Below are 24240 nucleotides of genomic sequence, written 5' to 3' on the forward strand. Positions count from 1 at the left end.
GGAAGACATATGCATAGTTACATTTACTTCAGTGTGACCTTGGGTCCAACATTAATAAAAGAGAAACCAAACTTGAAATATTAATACGAATACGTAAATATCTCGTATCTTTAGCTGTGACTTGCTATCAGCAGATTTTAACTTTGGTCCCTTTGTTACTGAGAATTCTCAGATTGAGACGTTTAAAATTTTATTTAGACATAAGCCTTATGTTTTTCTTTCATGTGGTTGTAATCAGCTTGGTGAGCTTTTTATTTACTGTAACCAACTTTTATTTCAAAAAATAAAAATTTCGGTATTGTTTCTCTCACTTACTTGGCATGATTTTAAGTTGCTTCCTTCAAAAAATTAGCTGGAGACTGAGCGAGGTGGCTTATGCCTGTAATCTCAGCAATTTGGGAGGCTTCATCAGGCAGATCATCTAAGGTCGGGAGTTCGAGATCTGCCCAACCAACATGGAGAAACCCTGTCTAAGTACAAAAAAATTAGCAGGGCATGGTGGTGCATGCCTGTAATTCCAGCTACTCGAGAGCCTGAGGCAGGAGAATCGCTTTAACCCGGGAGGCAGAGGTTGTGGTGAGCCAAGATCATGCCTTTGCATGCCAGCCTGGGCAACAAGAGCAAGACTGTCTCAAAAAAAAAAAAAAAAAAAAAAAAAACCAACAACAAAAAAATTAGCTGGTGTTTGAAAAGTATTATAATAAAATATTTTAGTATGAGGTTTATATTTCAGTATATATTTTATTACAAAATATTTTTATAATTTAGAATTCAAGTGTTAATTGAACTATAAAATTCAGTTGCACTTAAAGTGTGGAATGTCTTGTGCTGATCAAAAATAAATAATATTAAATCCTCTTTAAAAGTCTTGGTGAACTATAAAATGAGATTTTTATTTATACATATTGCCACTAATCTATTGTGAACAGTCATAATATTTTCATTAGAATGTACATATTTTTAATAGAATTTATAAAATCCCTTGGGCTTGCAGGCTATGTATATTGTTGTAAGATGATAAATCCATTTCACCATTTAAAAAAATTCTGATTTTAAAAGTAACGTTTATTGTAGAAAAATCTGAGTGAAAAGATAGAAAAATTCAATTTATTTACTTAGAAGGTAATATTTTTCATTTTATTTTTTCTATATATCTTACTTTACATATTTGAGCTCAATATATATAAACCATTCCAATTCATCTTTCTTTTAACATTGTTCTAAGCATTTTCTTGAATCTTCGACAAGGCCGAATTCCTTTTTAATGGCTCTGTAAGTTTATCATATGGATATGCCACCAAGTTTATAGATTTCTTTAATTACTAATTACATTTGAATGTTTTTCCAGGTGTTAGTCATTTTTTCCTCCCCCGAGACAGGGTCCTGCCCTGTTGCTCAGGCTGAAATGCAGTGGCAAGATCTCAGCTCACGGCAACCTCTGTCCTGGGCTCAAGTGATCCTTCCACCTCAGCCTCCTGAGTAGCTGAGACTACACACACCCATGCCCAGGTAATTTTTAAATTTTTTGCAGGGATACGGTTTTACCATGTTGCCTAAGCTGATCCTAAACTTCTGGGTTCAAGAGATCCTCCCATGGGATTACAGGCATGAGCCAATGCACCCGGCCTATTTTCTTGTTTTTAACAAACTGTTTCAATTTTTTATTTCAATGTTCTTAGTAATACTTACTAATAATACATATAGTCCTTAATATTAAGGATAATGACTATTTGGTAATACTTTTGGGAAATATAGTTTTGGTTTAATGTTTTTTTCTGATTATAAAAAGTAATCATTAAATTTTGAAAATCCAAATAAGCACATAGAAGAAAATGGGCCGTGTGCAGTGACTCACGCCTGTAATCCCAGCACTTTGGGAAGCTGAGGCAGGCAGATCACTTGAGGTCAGGATTTCAAGACCAGCCTGGGCAACATGGTAAAACCCGATCTCTACTAAAAAATACAGAAATTAACCGGGTATAGTGGCTCAGGCCTGTAAGCCCAGCTACTCGGGAGGCTGAGGCAGGAAAACTGCGTGACCTGGGCGGCAAAGGTTGCAGTGAGCCAAGACGGCCAAGCCTGGGTGACAGAGCTAGACTCCATCTCAAAAAAAAATAAAAATTTTTAAAAATTAAAAAAAGAACATAGGAGAAAATAAAACATATTCCATCAGAATTTCTAACATTATATATATCATAATTATATATAATTATATACAATTATATATATTATGTATATATATTTAAAACTCAAATATGGTTTTGGATAATGTATAATCGAAGCCCAAGACCTAGGCATGGGCTCCTGACTTCTAAGTACTCAATGTTTAAGAGTTAAAGTAGGGCCTTGAGCAAACAAACGCTTCCAATGAAATACTTTTTTCTTATCACTTTGAATGAAATATTTTCCTCCATATTTTACATATTTATGTCTATAAATATTTTATATATTTATATAAATTTATTTAAATATTTAATCTATATGAAGTAAATAAATTTAAATTTAATAATATAAATTTATTAAATTATATACATTTATATGCATATGGATGCATATAATATATAAATATATACTATAATATAAGGTGGAATATATATATTTTTAGAGACAAAGTCTTTCTCTGCTGCACAGGCTGAAATGCAGCAGCATGATTATAGCTCACTACAGCTTCAAACTCCTGGGCTCAAGCAATCCTCCTATCTCAGTCTCCTGAATACCTAGGACTACAGGGTGTGCCACCACACCCAGCTAATTTTCAAATATTCTTTGTCAAGGCAGGGTCTCACTATGTTGCCCAGGCTATTCTCAAACTCCTGGCCTCAAGCAATCCTCTCATCTTGGCCTTCCAAAGTGTTGGAATTATAGGTGAGAGCTGCCACACCCAGCCAAGTATAATTTTAATTGAATTATACTACATGTTCTTCATGGTACTCTGCTTAGTTCATGTAACAATATAAAATAAAAACTTTATTAAATACTTTACATTTAAAAATACTACATAGTATTCCATCTGTAGTGTTGCATTGTTTACTACTCTAAACTTGGTGATGTTCTTAAGATAAATTACAAATGGAATTGCTGGGTCTGAATGTACTTATACCTTTAACTTCATACGAATTATCCTTCCCAAAGGTGTCTAATTCAATTTCCATTAGCAGCGTTTAGAATACCTATTTTCTTATAGCTCACTAAAAATGGATATTTCTGTTTTTCATAACTTTGAGGTATAGTTTACATGTAATAAATGTACTCATTTTGAGCATACAGTTCAATAAGTTTTGACCAACATATATGTACAGCTATGTAACTACCACCCCAATCAAGATGTAGAATGCTTCTGTCACTCCCAGAAAGTTCCCTCTTGTACATTTGCATCAATCCCCCTTCTCATCCCAGGCCCTAGATAACCATGGATGTTTCCTGTCAACGTAGACTATATTCTGTCACTATGTAGATGGAATCACGAAGTATGTATTTTGGGTCCTGGATTATTTTGCTCAGCATGTCTTTGAGATCCATCCCTGTTGCTGCTTGAATCAGCATGTCTTTCTTGTTCAGCAAAAGGCCATTTTATAAGTATACCAAAACTTACCTATCAACAGGTGAATAATTAAACATTTGGGTCAATTCCAACCTGGGGCTATTGTGAATAAAGCTGCTGTACATTTATACAGGTCTTTAAGCCATGACTCTCTAAAAAGAGATAATTCATTTTGTTACCTAGGAGGTCTGTGGACTCTAGGTATATCATCCACTATTTCAGATCAAGCAGATTTCCCAAAGGAAAGCCCAGATCTTGTTTTGGGATCAAATTAGCAGGATGAGGCAATGGTGCAAGATATAATTTTGAGAGCATCTTGGAAAGCTCTCTGGGAAGCACCTGATCACCCTCCTCCTGTATCAGCAAGAAGCATAAGACTCCTAATGCTCACTGCTTTCCTCTGTCCACGTCTTCTGGCTCCTGACAAGTCTAAGAATCCTGCCAAGTCAGTCCCTGTCCCCTCCCATGACAGGGGAGGGTCAGAGAAGAAAATAACGACAGGCATCATGCGGTTTAATGCCAGATCCCCTAAATAGCTCCAGAAGGCAATAGCAGGGTCAGGCTACCCCACAGGCCACTTCAGCATCTGCCCAGTGGCCTCCAGGATATTCCATGTCCTCTTCTCAGCTGCAAGAGAAATGTGTACTTTCTGCCTCAGGAGAGTTCTTTGCAGTGATTTATAGGGCCTACCTTCTGGAAGTAGAATGCAAACTTCTTAAGAGCAACAATCCTGCCTCATACAAGTTTTTATACATGAAAGGTACATGGTAGATACTCAAAAATGGTTTTGGATAATGTATAATCAAAGCCCAAGACACAGGCATGGACTCCTGGCTTATAAGTACTCAATATTTAATAGTTAATATAGGGCCCTTAACAAACACTTCCAGTGAAATATTTTGGTTATCAATTTCAATGAAATACTTTTCTTGGAATTGAAACTAATGATGGAAATTATAGCTTATGTAGATGTATTAAACATATTATTTTGTACTACTGTATTTTGAGAAAGAAAACTAAAAGCCAGTAAACATTATTCCTTCTCTTGCATTCGCCCCATCTTTCTGTAGCAGAGAACACTTGGGGGTTGAGAGTGGGGGTTTGTTTTAGAGACAGTCTTGCTTTGTTGTTCAGGCTGTTCTGGAACCCCTGTCATCCTGTCTCAGCCGGGGATTACAGGCATGAACTGCACCTGGCCAGAAGGGGCCATTTTAGAGCAAGCTTTAAAATTCTAAGGTTTTTTCTTTTTTGTTTTTTGTGTTTTATGTTTTTTGTTTGTTTTTGTTTTGAGATGGAGTCTCGCTCTGTCACCCAGGCTGGAGTGCAGTGGCATGATCTTGGCTGACTGCAACCTCCGCCTCCCGGGTTCAAGCAATTCCCCTGCCTCAGCCTCCCAAATAGCTAGGACTACAGACACATGCCACCACACCCGGCTAATTTTTTGTATTTTTAGTAGAGACAGGGTTTCACCATGTTAGTGAAGATGGTCTCGATCTTCTTAGACCTCATGATCCACCCACCTCGGCCTCCCAAAGTGTTGGGATTATAGGCGTGAGCCACTGTGCCCAGCCAACTTCTAAGTTTTCAAAAAATTAAACTTGAAAAACAGATAAACTTTGGAGTTATTTTTATTAAAAGCAATACGAAAGCAAGTGCCATGCGTGCAACGGGAATCAGATTTTATAAAGAAGAAGGGTTTACAGTCAGCTTTTTACGAAAGCAGCTCCCATCATAAAGGAGGGAGATAGGCCACTAAAGGAAAGGCTTCCAAGCCTTGCAGACCAAGAGAGTCTTGACTGGGTGCGCTTGATTATCCAGGAGCTTCGTCACTACTGTTAGCTCTCGTCTATTGCTCGTGGCAGAATGAGGTTTTTATCAAGCATGTTTCTCTTCCCTCAGTTCACAGACATTGGGACCTTCGAGACCGTGTGGCAGGTCAAGTTCTATAATTACCACAAGCGGGATCACTGCCAGTGGGGAAGCCCCTTCTCCGTCATTGAGTATGAATGCAAGCCCAATGAGACACGCAGCCTGATGTGGGTGAACAAGGAGTCCTTCCTGTGAAAGTGGCTGTTTCTGATGCTGCTGGACAATCTTTTAAGAAACCTACTTTTAGATAAACCAGCACAAGCCTTAAACAAGGCACGCCACACCATTGCTGTTCCCCATCTGATACTGATGACTTACTAGCCCTGGTTATTTTGAAAGTGTAATTCCCCTCTGATCCAATATCCTTCACGTACAAGATGGTGATGTACCACCCCCAAGAATATTCCCGTCCGTATTTTGTGCTGGTGTTCCTGCATCCAGTTGTTCTCGGTCATGCTATTGACCACTCGTGACTGCAGTTCAGTGGAACTGGCAAGCTTGTCTTATTCTTGACCATTCTACTGACTGACCTTGGTGTTTTGTTTCCAAGTGAAGTGATTCCTCCTTTTTTTTTTTTCCAATGTTGAATTTAAAAATAACAATGTGTATGGGTCCTCCCATGTGTAATATGGTAATATGTAACTTGCAGTGTTTGTCAGTTTTCAAAGCAGGCTTTGTGAAAACATAATACAAACAGCAGTGAATGGGACTCATATGTTGTGCTTCCTATAAACAGCTCAGCTTTTTAATGGAAGGATGATAACAAACTAAAAGGACAAATAGGTACGTATTTATAACGTATTAAAACTCTTTTAAGTAACTTAAGAGTTACTTAAGGGTTGTGCAATGGCCTAGCAGAAATGTGGGAAAAGCATTGCTGTCGACCACCATTAAAGTGACAGGAGTTGTAGGGTTATCCCTCTGACAAGCTTCCGTAGACTTCAGATGTCCACATTTATGGCATCCCTTCTTCTTCACTTGAACTTTGTAAAACTGTGTATGGACCTGTAATCAACTTTTGATATTTCTTAATAAAGACATTGAAAAATCGTGCCCTGACTTGCATTCTTAATTTGGCCAATAGCTATCTAGCAGGTGGATCCCTGCTCTAGGCCAGCTCCACTCAGGCCTGTATGCTACAGGATGAGGGGGATGTACCCGGAGTAGAATTAGCATACCTATTCATGGATCAAGTTTGACCTTTTAGCAGGATTGCTCCAGCCAAGTTTAACAGGGCTAGCACAGGCCCAGGTGCTTGGTGGGCAATCAAAAAATGCTTGTCCCTATCTCACTCCGTTACTCTTTCTGTGGTGACCCCTCCTCTGTTGGTCAGCTATGTGGCTCAGTAGCAGGAGAGCAATGATGCTAAAACAGTGTGTGTACATCAGGGTTGAGACCTCCTTGCCTACTTCCAGCACCTGGCACAAAACCCATATACTATATACTTAAAGTATAAATTCCGTAATAAGGAAAGAAACTTCCTCTCCAAAAGTAACATACTATTTTCCAATAATATTGTAATATTTACTTGAGCAGCACAAATTCTATTGTGTTAGAAAAAGTTGGTTGGAGATTGTTTTTGCTACCTGTAAACCCTTCTTATAAGACAATGCAAGCTGCTGGGAGTATTTTAGAGTTGATTTATTTAGAACTGAATTTGAAAGGCTGGCACTCAACACCTTTTCCACCTCCAAATAGCTTACCTGCAATGATGCTGTACAGCCACCAGGGAACAGCAATGCCTTGCCTTTTGGGGATCATAAATGATGTTAAAGGAGTGTAACGTATTTCTCAATTTGCTTGTTTTTCAAAAAATAATTAAATAAAAGCCTTTATCACAATTGTTAAACGTTAAGTACTAACCCATTCCTAATTACTGTTTTTTAAAACCAACACTCAATTTTTGAACAGACATTGAGATATTTAAAACAATAGATTTACTACAGAGGCTTAAGTTTTCTTCCAGAATATCCAATAGAAATGCAGAGTGATTAGAAGGTTTAAAAAAAAAAAGTGAGAACTACACATTTTAATTTAATATTTATTAATTTGATTAGTAAATATTTTCACTTGTGAAACAGGTTTCCAAGCCTGTGCCTCATCTACTAGTGACTGAGTATTTGTGTTGAGGGTAGAGGCATTATAATGACTTTTGCGATAATCAATACTTTTTTAAAATAAAAACTAAAGGCTTCGAGTTTAAAATGAATCAAGGCAAGCATGGAGGAAGCATGTCCTGGGATAAATGCACACATTCTCCCACAAACGAGCCAGAAGATGAGCCCTAGCCAAGCACCTGGAGCATGAGTCCCAGTCACATCCTGAATGGTCACTTCACCTTTCTCTGTCTGTTTGCTTACCTCTAAAACAGAGTTAGACTAGTAGAATTCTAAAGCCTTTTAAGAGTTGTGGTTTGTACCTCTATTTTATGCTCCTTTAAAAAAAAATAAAGGAAATTGTGTGTGCATATGTGTGTATGTTGTATATGTATGTGTTCCCTTAGGGCCAGAAGTAAGGTTGAATCAAGGGAGGGAGGGAGGAGATGGAGATGAAGTAACAGAAAATCTTAACAGCTAATCTGCACGTTAAGTGATCGCTCCTGGCATATACTGTTCTACTTATGATTGGATTCCAGCCCAGTCTCTCTGGCTACTTCTCACATAGCTCTCCTCCTACTCCAAAATTTGAGTGCTCAGCTATATCGAGCTGCTGAGTTGTAACTTTGCCCCTTAGCCATCTGGAAGGGCTATTTTTATACAAGCTGTAGCCACGTCTTTCTACCTCCAAGCATCAGATGGCTACCCAGAAGCTTGAGGAACTAGGCCATCCTTCCAATTATGATGATGACTAAAACACTTTTGAACAGGTGGAAGAATAGAAATGCCTTGAGTTTATATTTTGTGACACCTCACTTATTGAGAAGTCACTTATCCAGCCATCTAAACTATCTGGATCACAGTTAAGAACAGAAAACATGCCAAAAAATAAAGATCCCTGTCACAGATGTCACAAAGTCCATTCATTAAAGGCTTGGGTCTTCTCTCAAGGCTTCATGACTCCTACTTTAGACACAGTTGTAATATGTGGGGTGATCTGGTTTCTGACTGTTATGAAATTGGAAGAAGACAATTTGTAGAGGTAAATATACTGAAAATATTCTTTTTTTCGGAGAGGACAGACATCTCTATCCTTTAGGTACACAATCCTGTACTAAACCACAGTAGTTTCTGTAGATCAAATACAACTTGATAAGCATAATGATAGTCCTGATTCATTTAGAAAGAGGGCCCATTATCATCAGCAATGTATCATGGTTTAGAGTTTAAAAGCTCAAGATTCTCCACCAAGCATGGTAGCTCACACCTGTAATCCCAGCACTTTGGGAAGCCGAGGCAGGTAGATTGCTTGAGGTCAGCAGATCAAGACCAGCCTGGCCAACATGGCAAAACCCCGTTTCTACTAAAAATAGAAAAATTAGCCAACATGGTGGCACATGCCTGTAATCTCAGCTACGTGGGAGGTGAACCAGAGAATCACTTGAACCCAGGAGGAGGTTACAGTGAACTGGATCACACCACTGCACTCCAGACTGCGTTTCAGAGTGAGACTCCATCTCAAAAAAAAAAAAAAAAAAAAGTCAGATTCTGGAGCCAAAATACCTCAGTTTAAATCTTGGCTTAGCTGTTTATTAGCTGTGTGGTCTAGGCAAGTCACTTAATACCTCTCTGCCTCAATATTCTCATTTGGAAAATGGAGATAATAGTATTTACCTTGAAGAATGGTTATAAGGGTTAAATAAGTTAATGTATATTAAACTTTTGGAACAGTTCCTGGCACATAACATCATTATTTGGTATATTTCAATTAAAAAGAAAGGAAGGCTGGGCACAGTGGCTCATGCCTAAAATCCCAGCACTTTGGGGGCCAATGCAGGTGGCTTGCTTGAGCCCAGAAGTTTGAGACCAGCCTAGGCAACATGGCCAAACAATGTCTCTATGAAAAACACAAAAATTACCTGGGCATGGTGGTGTGTAACTGTAGTCCCAGCTTCTCAGGGGGCTGAGATGGAAGGATTTCTTGAGCCCTGGAGGTGGAGGTTGCAGTGAGCTGAGATCCTGCCACTACACTCCAGCCTGGGTGACACAGCAAGACACTGTCGCAAAAAAAAAAAAAAAAGAAAAAGAAAAAAGTAAAGAAAAAGAAAAAGAAAAAGGAGGAACACATTTTCAAACAAAATTATTTAAAATCCCAAGAGAAAAACTAAAGGAGTTTTTTTTTTAATTATTTTCCTAAAATATTCCACGAATGGATTTCAGATAAAGGCCAAAGGTTATACTGTATTTTGATGCTTGGAAAGACAACATTTTTAATTATTGAGAAATAGTTTAAAATAGTATATTTTAAAATATGCTACAAAGACTTCCTTCACAAACAGGCATCACAACATCTCTTAAATAACGACCCAGTTTTGAAGAATATACAAATATCAGGACAGAATCAGAAAACTTAAGATTTTCTGATTTAAAAAGTCAAGGCCAAGAATGATGTCGATTTCTCTTGTTATTTCTTTTAATCCTCCTAACAGCCCTGTGAGGTAGGCAGCATGTGTCATGTCTCCATTTTTCAGAGGAAAAGTGTCTCAGGAACTCAAAAGTAAGGTCTAATTTAAACAGCTCATTTTGTAAGAAGCTACTTTAATTGATCTTCAGTTTTCTCATTTATGAAATGGTGATAATAACATTCACTTCACAACATGTGTTAGGATTAAATGGCATGTCACACGTAAAGCTCCTTGTTTTTCTTCTCCCCATCACTGTTCCCTTGACAAATGTACTTCATTTAAAAGCACCTCATTACCTGCCCACTTGCCTGCAGTTTTTGTTTTTATAACTTGGTAGTTTTGCCTTAATTTGTTTGCAGCCTAGCAGGTAACTTGTTTTTTCCAAAGAAAGTTGCTGTAGATATATTAACATACATTATATATATATATAAATATATATATGTTACATAATATATATAACAGATATATGACTCAAAAATTGTTGCCAACAAACAGAAGTATTCAGTTGCTAGAAACTCATTTGCCTATAGTTCTTTTTATAGCCATCACTTGCACATAATCTTTTCTCTTTGAAGCCATGTTAACTACTGCTTGAGCACTAGATAAGACTAAAATTTTTCCTTAACGAGTAGAGTATTTCATTCCCCAACTGCTAACAGATGAAAAATACAATATTTTTGGCCCTACGCTGGTACTTTAACAGTAATCCTGACAGGCGTTCTAGTGTCTGGCCACAGTGAATTTCTTATTCTCCTGCAGATCTACCAAGTCCAAAGCAGTTTCCTTGCCACTGCACAGCCTGTTCCTCTGCTTGGAATGCCCTACTCCATTTCCTACCTCGCAAACGCCTTCAAGTGCCAGCTTAAATGTCATTATGAAGTCTTTCCTAACTCCTCTAAAATGTTGAGTCAATATAAATACTGAAATATTGTTTACTCAGATATTTTATTATCCAATTTCTGAAAAGCTTTATCACGCTCAGCCTAACTTCTGCTTTTCTTAACATCTCTGGACAGCTTCCACATCTTCTTACTGGCTCAGGGAAAATAAGCTGACTCAACAAAAAGGTGATGAGATTCTAGAAAGAGCTGGCTGGCTGGCTGGCCGGCCGGCTGGCTGGCTGGCCAGCTGCAAAGTAGGCAGTGAGAAGTTTGTAGTATGTTAGCCTTTATGGGGTTAGTTCTCCTGCTCCCTTTAAAGAAGACTGAAAGAAGGAACGTGGAAGAGAAAGAAGTTTCTGAATTTTCTTACTGACATTGCTTCCAGTGAATTTGCCTTGCCACATTTGTATTATTAATGATGATAGTCCTAAGGTATGTTATTCTTTGAAGTTTATGAAGTTGTTTATTTTCATCAGGTTAATCACTTGTGCTGCTTAGCAAATGTTTCCAGCCCTCCCCCATCAAGGCACATGATAGAATCTGACCTCCTTGGCCTGGGCTAGGGCCATGTGCTGGTAGTTCTGGCCAATAAGGTGTAAGCAGAAGTGACATGTCATTTCAGGCTGAAATATCCAACAGTCTGTGCAATGCCCAACAGGACTCTCTTTCCCTTTGCCATGGCAAACAGCCATTTTCAAGATGATTGATCATCTTAGGTCTTGGAATGAGAAGGTACGGCATGGAACCCTAGTCAATTTTGTTGGACCCATAGCATAAGTGAGAAGCAGGCTTTTCTCCCAACATTTTACTGTGAAAAATGTTGAAATGTATAGAAATATTGAAAGACTTGCATAACAAACATTCCCATACCTGGAAATCACCTGGATTTCACAATTAACAGTTGGCTGTATTTGCTTTATCCCTTATCTGTCCTTTATGTTGTATCAATCTGTCTCTTTTTTTTGGGTGGAGAGATGAACAAGAAACTATTGTATAAACCATCACCAAGATTCTGGGGTTGTTCATTACTGCAGCATAACCTTGCCTTTCCTGATCCACCTCTGGGGAATCCAGACCACTTACTCTCCTTTTCTGCTGAAGACATTTCCTGCCAGAGAAAGTTAGAAGTCACAAGGTGGATTAAACCATCTTTTTTTTTCTCCCATGGTATTAAAAAATAAGATAAATTATGACTGACCTAGTTATGATGAGGCTGTATTTGGAGGTAGAGAAATGAATTAAATGGGGGAAAGGAAAGACAAAATTAGCATTCATTGACTATCCTTTGGATGGCAGACATTTTATATATATGATCTCATTTAATTTTCAAAACCACTCTGAAAAGTATATATGATTTCCATTGTTAAAAAAGGCTATTATGCCGGGCGCGGTGGCTCAAGCCTGTAATCCCAGCACTTTGGGAGGCCGAGGCAGGTGGATCACGAGGTCGAGAGATCGAGACCATCCTGGTCAACATGGTGAAACCCCGTCTCTACTAAAAATACAAAAAACTAGCTGGGCGTGGTGGCGCGTGCCTGTAATCCCAGCTACTTAGGAGGCTGAGGCAGGAGAATTGCCTGAGCCCAGGAGGCGGAGGTTGTGGTGAGCCGAGATCGCGCCATTGCACTCCAGCCTGGGTAACGAGTGAAACTCTGTCTCATTTAAAAAAAAAAAAAAAAAAAAGAGGCTATTAAGCTCAGAGAGGTTAGGCTACCTGCCCAAGGTCACACACCTAGTGTGAGTAGAGCAGACAGAATGAAAATCCAAATCAGTATGACACCAACACTCTTACCCTCCTCTAGAAGTTTACAGACCCTTAGCCTCTGACAGCCAAGGGTATTTCCTCCCACTGAAATAACCATCTGAAGGGAGACCATGGCCCAAGAGATAACAGTGGTGTTAGTGGCAACCTCTCTCCATGCTTGAAGCAGAATTTGATGTCAAAATTATTTCACAAAAATATTTTTGAATGTTCAGAAGTTAAACAAACTTACTAAACATAGGAGCACTGTGAATTTCCCAAAACTGAAACAGCTGGTTTTCCCTTTACCTTTATCAGGTAGTCACTTTGACAAAAACATGTATTTTAAAATACTACTATTGTTTTTTTCCAACTCAAAACCCAGTTGGAATTTTGATCTTTTCACAGTTTATTTATCAGGCTTGTGGCTTTTTTTTTTTTTTTTTTTTTGAGACGGAGTTTTGCTCTTGTCACCCAGGCTGGAGTGCAATGGCGCGATCTCGGCTCACCGCAACCTCCGCCTCCTGGGTTCAGGCAATTCTCCTGCCTCAGCCTCCTGAGTAGCTGGGATTACAGGCACGCGCCACCATGCCCAGCTAATTTTTTTTGTATTTTGAGTAGAGACGGGGTTTCACCGTGTTGACCAGGTTGGTCTCGATCTCTCGACCTTGTGATCCACCCGCCTCGGCCTCCCAAAGTGCTGGGATTACAGGCTTGAGCCACCGCGCCCGGCCGGTTTTTTTTTTTTTTTTTTTTTTTTTTTTGAGACTGAGTTTCGCTCTTGTTACCCAGGCTGGAGTGCAATGGCGCGATCTCGGCTCACCGCAACCTCCGCCTCCTGGGTTCAGGCAATTCTCCTGCCTCAGCCTCCTGGGTAGCTGGGATTACAGGCACGCACCACCATGCCCAGCTATTTTTTTTGTATTTTTAGTAGAGACGGGGTTTCACCATGTTGACCAAGATGGTCTCGATCTCTTGACCTTGTGACCCACCCGCCTCGGCCTCCCAAAGTGCTGGGATTACAGGCTTGAGCCACCGCGCCTGGCCCAGGCTTGTGTTTTGATGTGAAGTATATCTATATGATGTGTGTATGAATGTGAGTGTGTGTGTGTGTGTGTGTGTGTGCGTGAAGGTCCTTAATTTCCCCAAATCTAGATGGTTACACTTTTAAATGTATTTCATATGACCATACCCAAAGTTTATTTTCAGAATTTTCATAGCTACAAGAGAATGATTTTGGATTCATGTTAGTCTCAAAATAATGGGTATGGTAGACATAAGACATAACTTTAAATCATCAGGCTTCCACTCAGGGTTTATTCTGGGGTAGATAGCTCTTGCTTGACAGGGTAGGAGGGGATAGCTAACCAAACTTGCCTGGAAAGACAACATAAGTACCTATATAGGTCATGGGAATTTGTCTTCACCCTATAGAAATAATCTAACCCTGAATGACAAGTTTCTTCAAATAATTGAACACAGACTATTTTTAACTTTTCTATAGCATTTAACTGTTCCCTGGAGATTTTTATGAGATTAAAGCCTTAAAATAAAGCTTGGATACACTCAAATGGGTAGCAGGAGGGAGCTTTCTGGGGTGATGGAACTGTTCTGTGTCCTGATAGCAGCAGTGGTTGAATGAATCTATACATGTATTAAAACTCATATGGGTGTACACACCTGTGCATGCGCACATACACGCACACATAGGTCTGGTGGACATCTGCTGCCTAAAGGTTCTGCCTTTCTTTTCTTTTCTCTTTTTTTTTTTTTTTTTTTTTTTTTTTTTTGAGACAGAGTTTTCGCTTTTGTTACCCAGGCTGGAGTGCAATGGCGCGATCTCGGCTCACCGCAACCTCCGCCTCCTGGGTTCAGGCAATTCTCCTGCCTCAGCCTCCTGAGTAGCTGGGATTACAGGCACGTGCCACCATGCCCAGCTAATTTTTTGTATTTTTAGTAGAGACGGGGTTTCACCATGTTGACCAGGATGGTCTCGATCTCTTGACCTTGTGATCCACCCGCCTCGGCCTCCCAAAGTGCTGGGATTACAGGCTTGAGCCACCGCGCCCGGCTTTTTTTTTTTTTTTTTTTTTTTTTTCTGAGACAGTGTCTTTCTCTGCAGCCCAGGCTGGAATGCAGCAGTGCGATGCTGTCTCAAGTGATTCTCTCACCTCAGCCTCCCAAGTAGTTGGGACCACAGGTGTGCACCACCACGTCCGGCTAATTTTTGTATTTTTTGTAGGGACAGGTTTCACAAACATTCTGCCTTCTGATCAAAAGCCTAATCCACATTTACCATTGCCTCTGCAAAATCCCTTAAGATTGATTGTCTGAAGGCATTGCTCTGGCCAATGTGGTCCTTGGCAGTTTTGCATTGTCTAGAACCTGTGAATCTTTTTGGAGTTATCTATCTTGGGAGGGAGATTGTCTTAGCAGACTTGAAGGCAGGAGTGGAAGCCACCTGCTGAAGACAATAATGAGCATTTGGGAGGGTGGGTGGGGAAAATGAGACAGTGCAGAGGGGAGGGGGCTGGGAGGGATCCCACTCCCTCGCTCTGCTCCTGCCTGCATCTGGTGCCCCAGGAGTTGCTCTTGAGCAATGCCTCCCTAATGAGTTGGCGTGAACTTGTGCTTGTTCCTCCCTCAGAGAACAAGGGAAGACAGGCTTAAAGCTGCTAAAACGCTTGGAGAACATCCAAAGAGAAGCTTGACACAAATGCAATATATTAGTGAAAACAGCTTGGGACTAGCTAAATAGTGACTATCTTAACAAAACAAACATATGGGAGTTTACGACAATTGTCCTTACAAAGAAACAATCTAGCCCTCTACACAGAACTTGATGCTTCTTTATAGTCTTCAAGGAATTCACTTTACTGTGTGTGTGTGTGGTTTTTTGTTTTGTTTTGTTTTGTTTTTTGAGACAGTCTCGCTGTGTCATGCAGGCTGGAGTGCAGTGGCGTGTTCTTGGCTCACTGCAACCTCTGCCTCCCAGCCTAAAGTGATTCTCCTGCCTCAGCCTCCTGAGTAGCTGGGACTACAAGCATGTGCCACCATGTCCGGCTAATTTTTGTATTTTTAGTAGAGAGGGGGTTTCACCATGTTGGTCAGGCTGATCTTGAACTCCTGACCTCAAGAAACCTGCCTGCCTTGGCCTCCCAAAGTGCTGGGATTACAGGTGTGAGTCACTGTACCCAGCCAGCTGGTTTTCTCAAACTTATTCTGAAAGTAAATCTATTTATTCTCAGGTGTGCCTGGAACAACCACCCCAAGGGATCTCTTATAGGCATAAGCACACTCTTCAATGTGTGCCATCTCAAGGAACAAATGTTCTTTGCCTTTTTTTTTTTTTTTCCAAATTATTTGCTTTGCATTCTAGGGGAGGGCTTCTCACAGGTCATCAGAATTATTGGGAATGTTTGTTAAAATGTAGATTTCTAAACTCCATCTTTTTAGACCTGTTAAATGGAGCGAACTCTCTGAGAGTAAATCCAACGCATCTGCATTTTAATAAGTACTTTAAGTGATTCTTTTCATATTAAAGTTTGGAAAACACTACCCTAGGGTTTTCTCACTGTACTCCTTCTTATTAAATTTCATTTATTCATTCAGTAAGCATTCATGTGCCAGGTATCTTGGGAGCAGGAGATGGCACTAGAAGTGTGATAAGTAATCAAGTTGCTTATAACCAAATAATTACAATAAAATGAGATCAGTGCTATACTAGAAAAGCTACAAAATACATCAAAGCAAAGAGGAGGAGCCTGTGGGAGTTGGAGGCAGCTTCATAGATAACATTTGAGCTGCTTTCGGGCATAGAGATGGAAGTGCAGGATATTGGCATGTGAAAATATATGATCCACTCTGGAAGAAGGAACTCTGCGGCTGGCGCATAGGGAAGAGAGACACAGGGGATGGGGCGAGGCTTTGAGGAGCCTTCACACGCTGCACAGTTTAAGTTTAGTTCTACAGAAAGTGGGAACCAGAGGAAGTTTTTAAATATAAAATGATAGAATGATATTTGAGTTATGAAACAATCTTCCTGGAGGCAGTTTGGAGGCAGGAGATGAGAACAGAATCTTCTGCAGTGGTGATGTGTGGGGAAGCTAAATGAGGATGACGGCAGCTGGGGTCTCTAAGGCGGAGTTACAGACCGCGAGAGGACAGGAGGGAAGGAGGATGTGGGAAGCTGACCATGTCTGATAAAGCCTAGTCTGAGTCAAGAACCTCATCCAGGGAAGGCATTTTCAATAGCCAGATAATTCTTCCAGCTCAGAATCTGAAAGCAGACCTGATGATACTTGACCTTATGAGCCAATGCTAGTGTCTGGGTCCATCAGCAATAGTTTCTACTGTGTTATAGAATAAGTTTAAAGATATTTGTTAAGTGAAAAACATCACCCCATAAAATATACGATTAATAATTCCATTTATGTTTTCAAAATATTAAGTGCCTACAAAGAGAGAACGGCGGGGAGAGAGAGGCTGAAATTTGGGGAAATGCATAGGAAAGGCAAGATTACCATTAATAAGGAAGAAGAGTGGGGTTGGGAGAGACTGGAATTTAAGAACCCTTGACAATTTACTCTGAATTCTTGTCCATGTTTCAATTGTTTTAAACAATAAGTTTTATTGATGCATTGGTTTTAAAATTTGTTAGAGCAAATTTTTTAAAAGATGCTTACACATCTTCTTGGCTACCACTAGGTGGTACTAGTGGCAGCACAGATTGGACAGCTTTTACGCTTCCTGCGTTCATCCATGACACCTGCACATCCATCCAATTCTAAACACCTGCACGTGGGTCTAACTTCTTTGAGTAAAACAAATACCTTTGCCAATTATCATTAGCATGTGTCTTCGGAGCTTAGGGGTCAAGGTCCACAGACTATTTTTCTTCCTTCTTGGATATAAGAGGTAATATTTTTCTATATTTAATTTGTATCAAAAGATTTACAAGTATAAAAAAGTGTTCTTTCTGCATCAATCTAAGTTGCACATAGTTTGGTTCACATCCATCTAGATATTTCTCAAGCTTTCCACTTTACAATGATATTCCCAAGCCAAATCTTAATCTCATGCATAAAAGTAATTAAACTCTGATGGCACCATTCACCTGTGCTCCCTAATTCCAAGATTAGGCTTTTCTTTCCAACCACTTACCTTTAATTATCTTAGACTGTCATATTTTCCATCACCTCAACTGACATGGCAGCAGACAAAAGTGTTGCCACATTTCTTTCTACACACACCCATGTTTACTGCAAACCATGATAATGCAGCATTTGTGATTTCATTTCTGGGGACTTTTTTTCTTTTAAGCAGGGCTTATTGCCTCTTACATCATGGAATAGTCTGAACTAGCTACTGTATTGTCATTTGAACAAAAACAACACTTCATTCCAAAACAGGATTCCCAATACTGGAGTTTGGATAGCCTAGAAGGGACACAGTGAAAACACTCACATGATCTCCTAAGGATACCAATGGGGCCAGCCTGGCACACACAATGCTACTCAGTCCTAGTAGGTACAAAGCCAAGAGGAGCCTGCAGTGGCTCTGACTTAGCTAAGACATGCTCCTGGTTGTAATCCTCACTGAGCATAGCGTGATTCTTCATCCTCTTATCCCACCCCATCCCCAAACCCCGATACCTCCATCCAGCAGGGGCACTTTGCAGAGTCAGTCTTTGGATGGAACCCAAGAAGAAACTGGCCAAGGTTATTGAGTTGTATTTGACACTCCCTGCACGGCCAGTTGAGCCACCAATAAATGCTAGAGAAGAAAGACAGGAACATTCCATGCATAGGACATTAGATATTAAATAGATATTACAACTACCCATTATTAACAATAATTTAGACTACTTTTGTTTGTTTGTTTGTTTGTTTGAGACAGAATCTTATGCTGTCGCCCAGGCTAGAGTGCAGTGGCACGATCTCCGCTCACTGCAACCTCTGCAGAGGTGGGTTCAAGAGATTCTCATGCCTCAGCCTCCTGAATAGGTGAGATTACAGGTGTCCATCACCGTGCCCAGCTAATTTTTGTATTTTTGGTAGAGATGGATTTTCATCATGTTGGCCAGGCTGGTCTAAACTTGGGACCTCAGGTGATCTGCCTGTCTTGGCCTCCCAAAATGTTGGGATTACAGGCGTGAGCCACTGCACCCGGCCATGAAGACTACTGTTTACTTGAACTGTTGCTATTTGCCAAGCCCTGTGCTAAGTTCTTCATATATTTTATCTTACTCAATTTCTTCAACCGCCCTGAAAAGTAGTATTATTGCTACCATTTTACAAACGTGAAAACAGGGGCTTGGAAAGGTTCAATTGACATGCTCAGGTTTATCTATTTTCAAACCTTGTCTTCTTAATTCCTATCCTGTTCTGAAGACAGTTAAGGGCTCTAATTGTTCGGAGGACTTTGTGCATCCTCATTTAACAGACTACTGATGACCTTTACTTTCTTGCCCCTTATCCCTTAGTTCACTACCCTTTTCAAAGGAGAGAGACAAGGTCAAAGCAAAATAGAAAATGTAAACCTATCCATATGCTTTGTACTGATATTCAGCCTTAGTTATATATTTCTTTGAATACAAGAACTACACTTTTCTATTACATTTGTCTCCCTTCAGCATCTCCCATGATGTTCTGCCCACAGCAGTTTCTCAGCACTCTGTTGCTTCAGTAATTGGCTGGCCCCTTGTTCACATTCGGGGTCGAGAAGGTGAGTGATAGGATATAAATCAAAATTTTTGTTATTCTGTCAGTCATATTATTTTGACCATCTGTTTTCCCTTACCATGAATCCCTGAAAATTAAAAGTATATTGATCTCCAAATTGAAATATTATATTATTAGATGAATCTAATTTTATTAGCTGAGTCTAATTTATTGTTTTGACAAAAACCAAGTGCTTGGTTGAAAGTTGTAAACAAGACTAAATCTATCACAACCTTCTCTTTTCTAAGAACTATGAGCTGGAACTTGTTTTCATGATATAATGAGGTAGGGACTTCTGTGACAATTTAAAAGCCTGATTTATAATCACTTTTATTTTCAAAACAGTTTTTTTTCCCCCACTTTCTGTGCTACCCCTGAATGAACCTGGCTCTGCTTCTCAAAATTCAATGATGTCAGGTTAGCAGGCAGCAAACTCGAGACTGCACAATTCCCATCAGCGATTAGCCAGGGAGATCTTTTCTTCCCCAAGGTCTACGTTCAATTCTAAGGGTATGTTTTCTTTTGGACCTAAGTGGTTATCTCCTATTAACAGTAATGGGTGTTACACATGAACGTGCAGAAGCTGTATACCCCTAAGATTTGCCCAAGTATTAATTTCATGAGGCCAAAGTAAACACATTTTTCACTTTGGCACCCTTCCCCTCCAGGTTAGGATACATGTTGGCACCTGGATAAGATTCTAAATGATGAAATGCCAATGCATGTTGCTTCTGCATATGTCATCTAAAGTATGTGGCTTTTAAAAATGGATGCCTTTCTTCTCTGTTCAATGCTTGGCCCAGCAAGCCACTGTGACCCTGACAGAGAGGTGAAAAGACATTTCTAAATAAACATTTTCTAATGTGTTAGTCTGAAATGCTTGTATCCCCATCTACCTTCCATTGATTTGATCAGTATCAGATATTTAGATATGCTGAAATGAAAAACAGGTGTGAAAAAAAGAGGACTGAAATATGAATAACAAACTGTTCAAGATGAGACAGCCAGTTCTAGAGAGCTGGGCCCAATTGCCTAAGAGGTGTGTACCAACACCAAATTAGCCAAAGAAAGAGGCACACTTGTTTATATAGTGTTTAATAGGCCCCAGAGGGAAAGGGAAGCCAGCTGAAACAACCCCCCCACCCCGCTTTTTTTTACTTTAAAAAAATACCTGGCACATAATATGAATGAATGAAACGATCTTGCCTAATTTGTTTCAGGTTCTTTATTTCATGTAACTCATGATTTAGAAAGGTCTCTAAAATGTGATGATTATTAAAACACTCATCTGCCAAGACTCTTAAAATATACTCTAACAGTTTTAATTCTGTTGCAGATAGAGCTATCAGTAGCAGCAATTAGCATGTATTTAAATCCAATAATTTCTGCATAAAAAGGACTTTACTGACATTTATAAATTCTTCCTCTGAAAAAGGAGTGAGAAATAATGTGATTAATAGTGAGATGAAGATTCTTTCATTTCTTCTGAAATTATGTTTAAGGACATAAACAACTTGCCCTTTTCTCTGCTAGTATTAACCTACAAAACACAAAAAGTCAACTCATGTTTACCTTTTCAATACTGTTGGCCTCAATTCCTGACTCAGGAAATAATATAAAGCAGTTCAACTGGTTTTGTCTTTTTTGAGAAACTAAAATTAAAATCTCAGGAGTTACTTAACTCTAAACAGGAAAGAATGTGGTCTTTCAGAAATAGTCATCAGAGAGTTTTCCAAATGTGTAGACCTCTTAAACTTAGTACCAATCTAAAATAGAAAAGAAAAGGGAAAAAAAGGTCCTTTTAAAAAAGGGTGTGTGTTTTGGGTTTTTTGTTTTTGTTTTTACATCTTTCTCTAGTTGCAACTGGAAACTGTAGGTTTTATTCTCATCTTTCAGCTACTGGCATGTCATAATCTCCTCTAGTGAATGACTACCTAAATTACTATATCCATAAATATTCTTGTGGAAAATCATTTGCAAAGCTTATTTTCAGAAGTGCACTGCAGTACCTCAATGTTGACCAAATTCAATTTTATTTTTCTGTATTTAAGCTAACAGTTTCAACGTGTTATTTTATACTCACAACTCCAAAAGTATGACAGAAAGAAGCTTATACATATGCTAAATAAAGCAGTATTGTAGTTTAGTATTAAAAAAATACTACCCAGTGATGGTGAATTCTGTTTTTTTATGCTACTCCATAGTGATAGGCAGCCTGTAGCATTTATTCCTGGCTAAGAAAAGCGGTGTTTTGGAAAATAAAATTTGGGTGAATGTGTGTTATGCTGGCTCTTGACACATTCAACCTCTTTTTGATTTTTTAAAAATCATAAGTCATAGTCCAGTTATCAAACTTTTAGTTTCTAAAGAATTGCACTTGGTGTTTGTCAAAGTTAACTGAGTTTAAATCAACATGGCTAGTTCTGGTTTATTTCTTGGATTCTTCTAATCACAAATTTCCTGATTAAATGAGTAAATGCACAATACTAACTGAGTGCTAGAATAAGTAAATTGCTCATACATTGTATTATCCATTATACAACATTCTATACTAGTCACTGATGAATCTATGACTGGAAAGAGTATTATGTTTCAGCCAATAAGTCCTTATTGAGAGTCCTCTATAAACAGAGGAGGTAGGACAGGAGACGAGATCACAAAATAATTCCTAGATTACTTAAAGTAACAACTATTGGTAAAAATTATAAAAGGAAACTCACAACAAAAAAACAAATCAATTGTCTGCATGGCCAGGTGTGGAAGCTCACACCTGTAATCCCAACACTTTGGCGGCCAAGGCGAGTGAATTGCTTGAGTCCAGGAGTTCGCAACTGGCCTGGGCAACATGGCAAAACCTCATCTCTACTAAAAATACAAAAAATTAGCCAGGCATTGTGACATGCCCCTGTAGTCCTAGCCTCATGGGAGACTAAGGTGGGAGGATCACCTGAGCAGGAGTTCAAGGCTACAGGGAACTGTGATTGCGCCACTGCACTCCAGTCTGGGCAACAGAGTGAGACCCTGTCTCAAAAATAAAATATAAAAAAATTACTTACCCACTTAAGGGAGAAATCTGTTTTATTTTCCTTGTTGCTTTCAGTCTTCATTTTTCTTATTAAGTTCTATTTTTTAATCCATCTATAGGAACAATTTGAAGCTGACTAAGTAAGTGTAGATCCAACTGATTGAAGTGTTAGCATTACCAACAATTTGTCATTGCATGTCCTGGAAACAAAGAGCTAACATTTGGGAAGGAGGGGGTCTCAGTAGTATACATAATCCACTCTCTCCTCATAAATGTATCAGTCTAAAGGGAAGCAGAAATGATTTTATCCATGAAGAATGAGACTCTTCTTAAGTTGTAAATACATAGGACTCATGGATTCCAACCTCCTGGGTTCCTTTTCCTGGCTCAAGCAACTTCTTCTACACATCCCCAGGGTGAGTTGCTTGGTCTCATGGAATCTTAGTCTCCCTGCCTGTTCAAAGTGGAGGAAGGGTAATAATGTGTTTACCACAGGGGTGTTGGTTAAATTAATTAGTATTTATTATGTGCTCCATTAAGGTCCTCAGGTGATATATAACTTAACATTTATATGGCACCTGATCATTGCTTTAAGTTTTGAAACAGTCCTCGGTTTTTCAACCTATGCAAGAAATATAACAAATCTTTATACTTCCAACAGTAGGATTAAGCATAGGAATATTTTAACTTTTCTTCTTTTTGATATGGAGTTTCCTTCTTGTTGTCCAGGCTGGAGTGCAATGGCGTGATCTTGGCTCATTGCAACCTCCGCCTCTTGGGTTCAGGCCTCCTGTGTAGCTTAGATTACAGGTGCCTGCCACCATGCCCAGCTAATTTTTGTATTTTTAGTAGTGATGGGGTTTCACCATGTTGGCCAGGCTGGTCTCAAACTTCTGACCTTGGGTGATCCAACCACCTCTGCCTCCCAAAGTGCTACAATTACAGTCGTGAGCCACCATGAATGGCCCATTTTAGCTTTTCTAAGAATAATTATTTTCCTGGGGTGAAAATATTAGTAGGCTACAAAAGCTTATTTCCTCAGCTTTAGGCTATGAATAGAATAGCTTTAATTTATAGTTGATAAAAGCCAAAGGAAGAAAGTTTTATGAAAGCCATTTTAATGGCTTATTCTGCCATCTTTGGTGGCATTTTAAACTACTCACAAATGAAGGAAAATTGGTTCACCTATTATATAATTATTTCATTCTGGCATTTAAAAGAAACCCAAGAAGTCATTTAGTTGAACTCCTTTGCCTACAATAATAGTACTAAGCACCTGCTTTTCAAAACAACATTCTCATTTTATAGATAAGGAAACCAAGGTTCACTGAACTTAACAGTGCAGAGAATCAAACCCCAGATGCCATTCTTTCTCTGCCACCTCAGACACCACCAAGAAGTTAGACTTAAAGATGCCCTCTACAGATAGGAATTTCTTCACTTCTTTATCCCTGTTCTCTCTCTTTGAACTTAAACCAAGATTTTTTTTTTTTTTTTTTTTTTTTTTTTTAAGAGAAGAGATCTCACCATGTTTTTCAGGCTGGTCTCGAACTTCTGGGTTCAAGCTATTCTCCTGCCTTGGCCTCCCAAAGTGTTGGGATTACTGTATAGGCATGAGCCACTGTGCCAAACCTAAACCAAGATATTCTAATGGAATCTCAGTTTTACCCCAGAGAACTTATGAGTGCCCCCAAATCATCAGTTAAAAGTTACTTTGAAAGACAAATAATTTTAAATCACTCTTAAAAAACACTTCTATAAATTTTTTTGAATAAAAGCTACACATATCCTTTTTTTGAGAATTAGTTCACTCAGTTTTAGTGATTTTTAAATACCAAATTAACATGAATACTATATGGTCAGAGGCTTTTTAACTTTGTATTGAAGTATGTGGTTTCCC

At 39.1% G+C, this 24240-nt stretch overlaps 1 protein-coding gene across 4 annotated transcripts in view; it reads left to right on the forward strand.

Annotated features, from left to right (window-relative positions):
• CNRIP1 (cannabinoid receptor interacting protein 1) overlaps positions 1 to 16151 on the forward strand; it is a 32184-nt gene extending 16033 nt beyond the window's left edge. For 2 of the 4 annotated variants that reach the window (XM_039462002.2, XM_010333521.3), the window contains exon 3: positions 5441 to 6463. In XM_039462002.2, the coding sequence (XP_039317936.1) occupies positions 5441 to 5605 (165 nt within the window). In that variant the 3' untranslated portion in view covers positions 5606 to 6463. Of the gene's footprint in view, positions 1 to 1348; positions 1510 to 5440; positions 6464 to 15841 lie in introns of those variants that run through there. The other 2 variants (XM_074398921.1, XM_010333520.3) reach the window with 2 other exon arrangements.
• The last annotated feature ends 8089 nt before the right edge of the window (positions 16152 to 24240 follow it).

This window comes from Saimiri boliviensis, chromosome 1, assembly GCF_048565385.1.
Source record: "Saimiri boliviensis isolate mSaiBol1 chromosome 1, mSaiBol1.pri, whole genome shotgun sequence".
Taxonomy (NCBI): Eukaryota; Metazoa; Chordata; class Mammalia; order Primates; family Cebidae; genus Saimiri; species Saimiri boliviensis.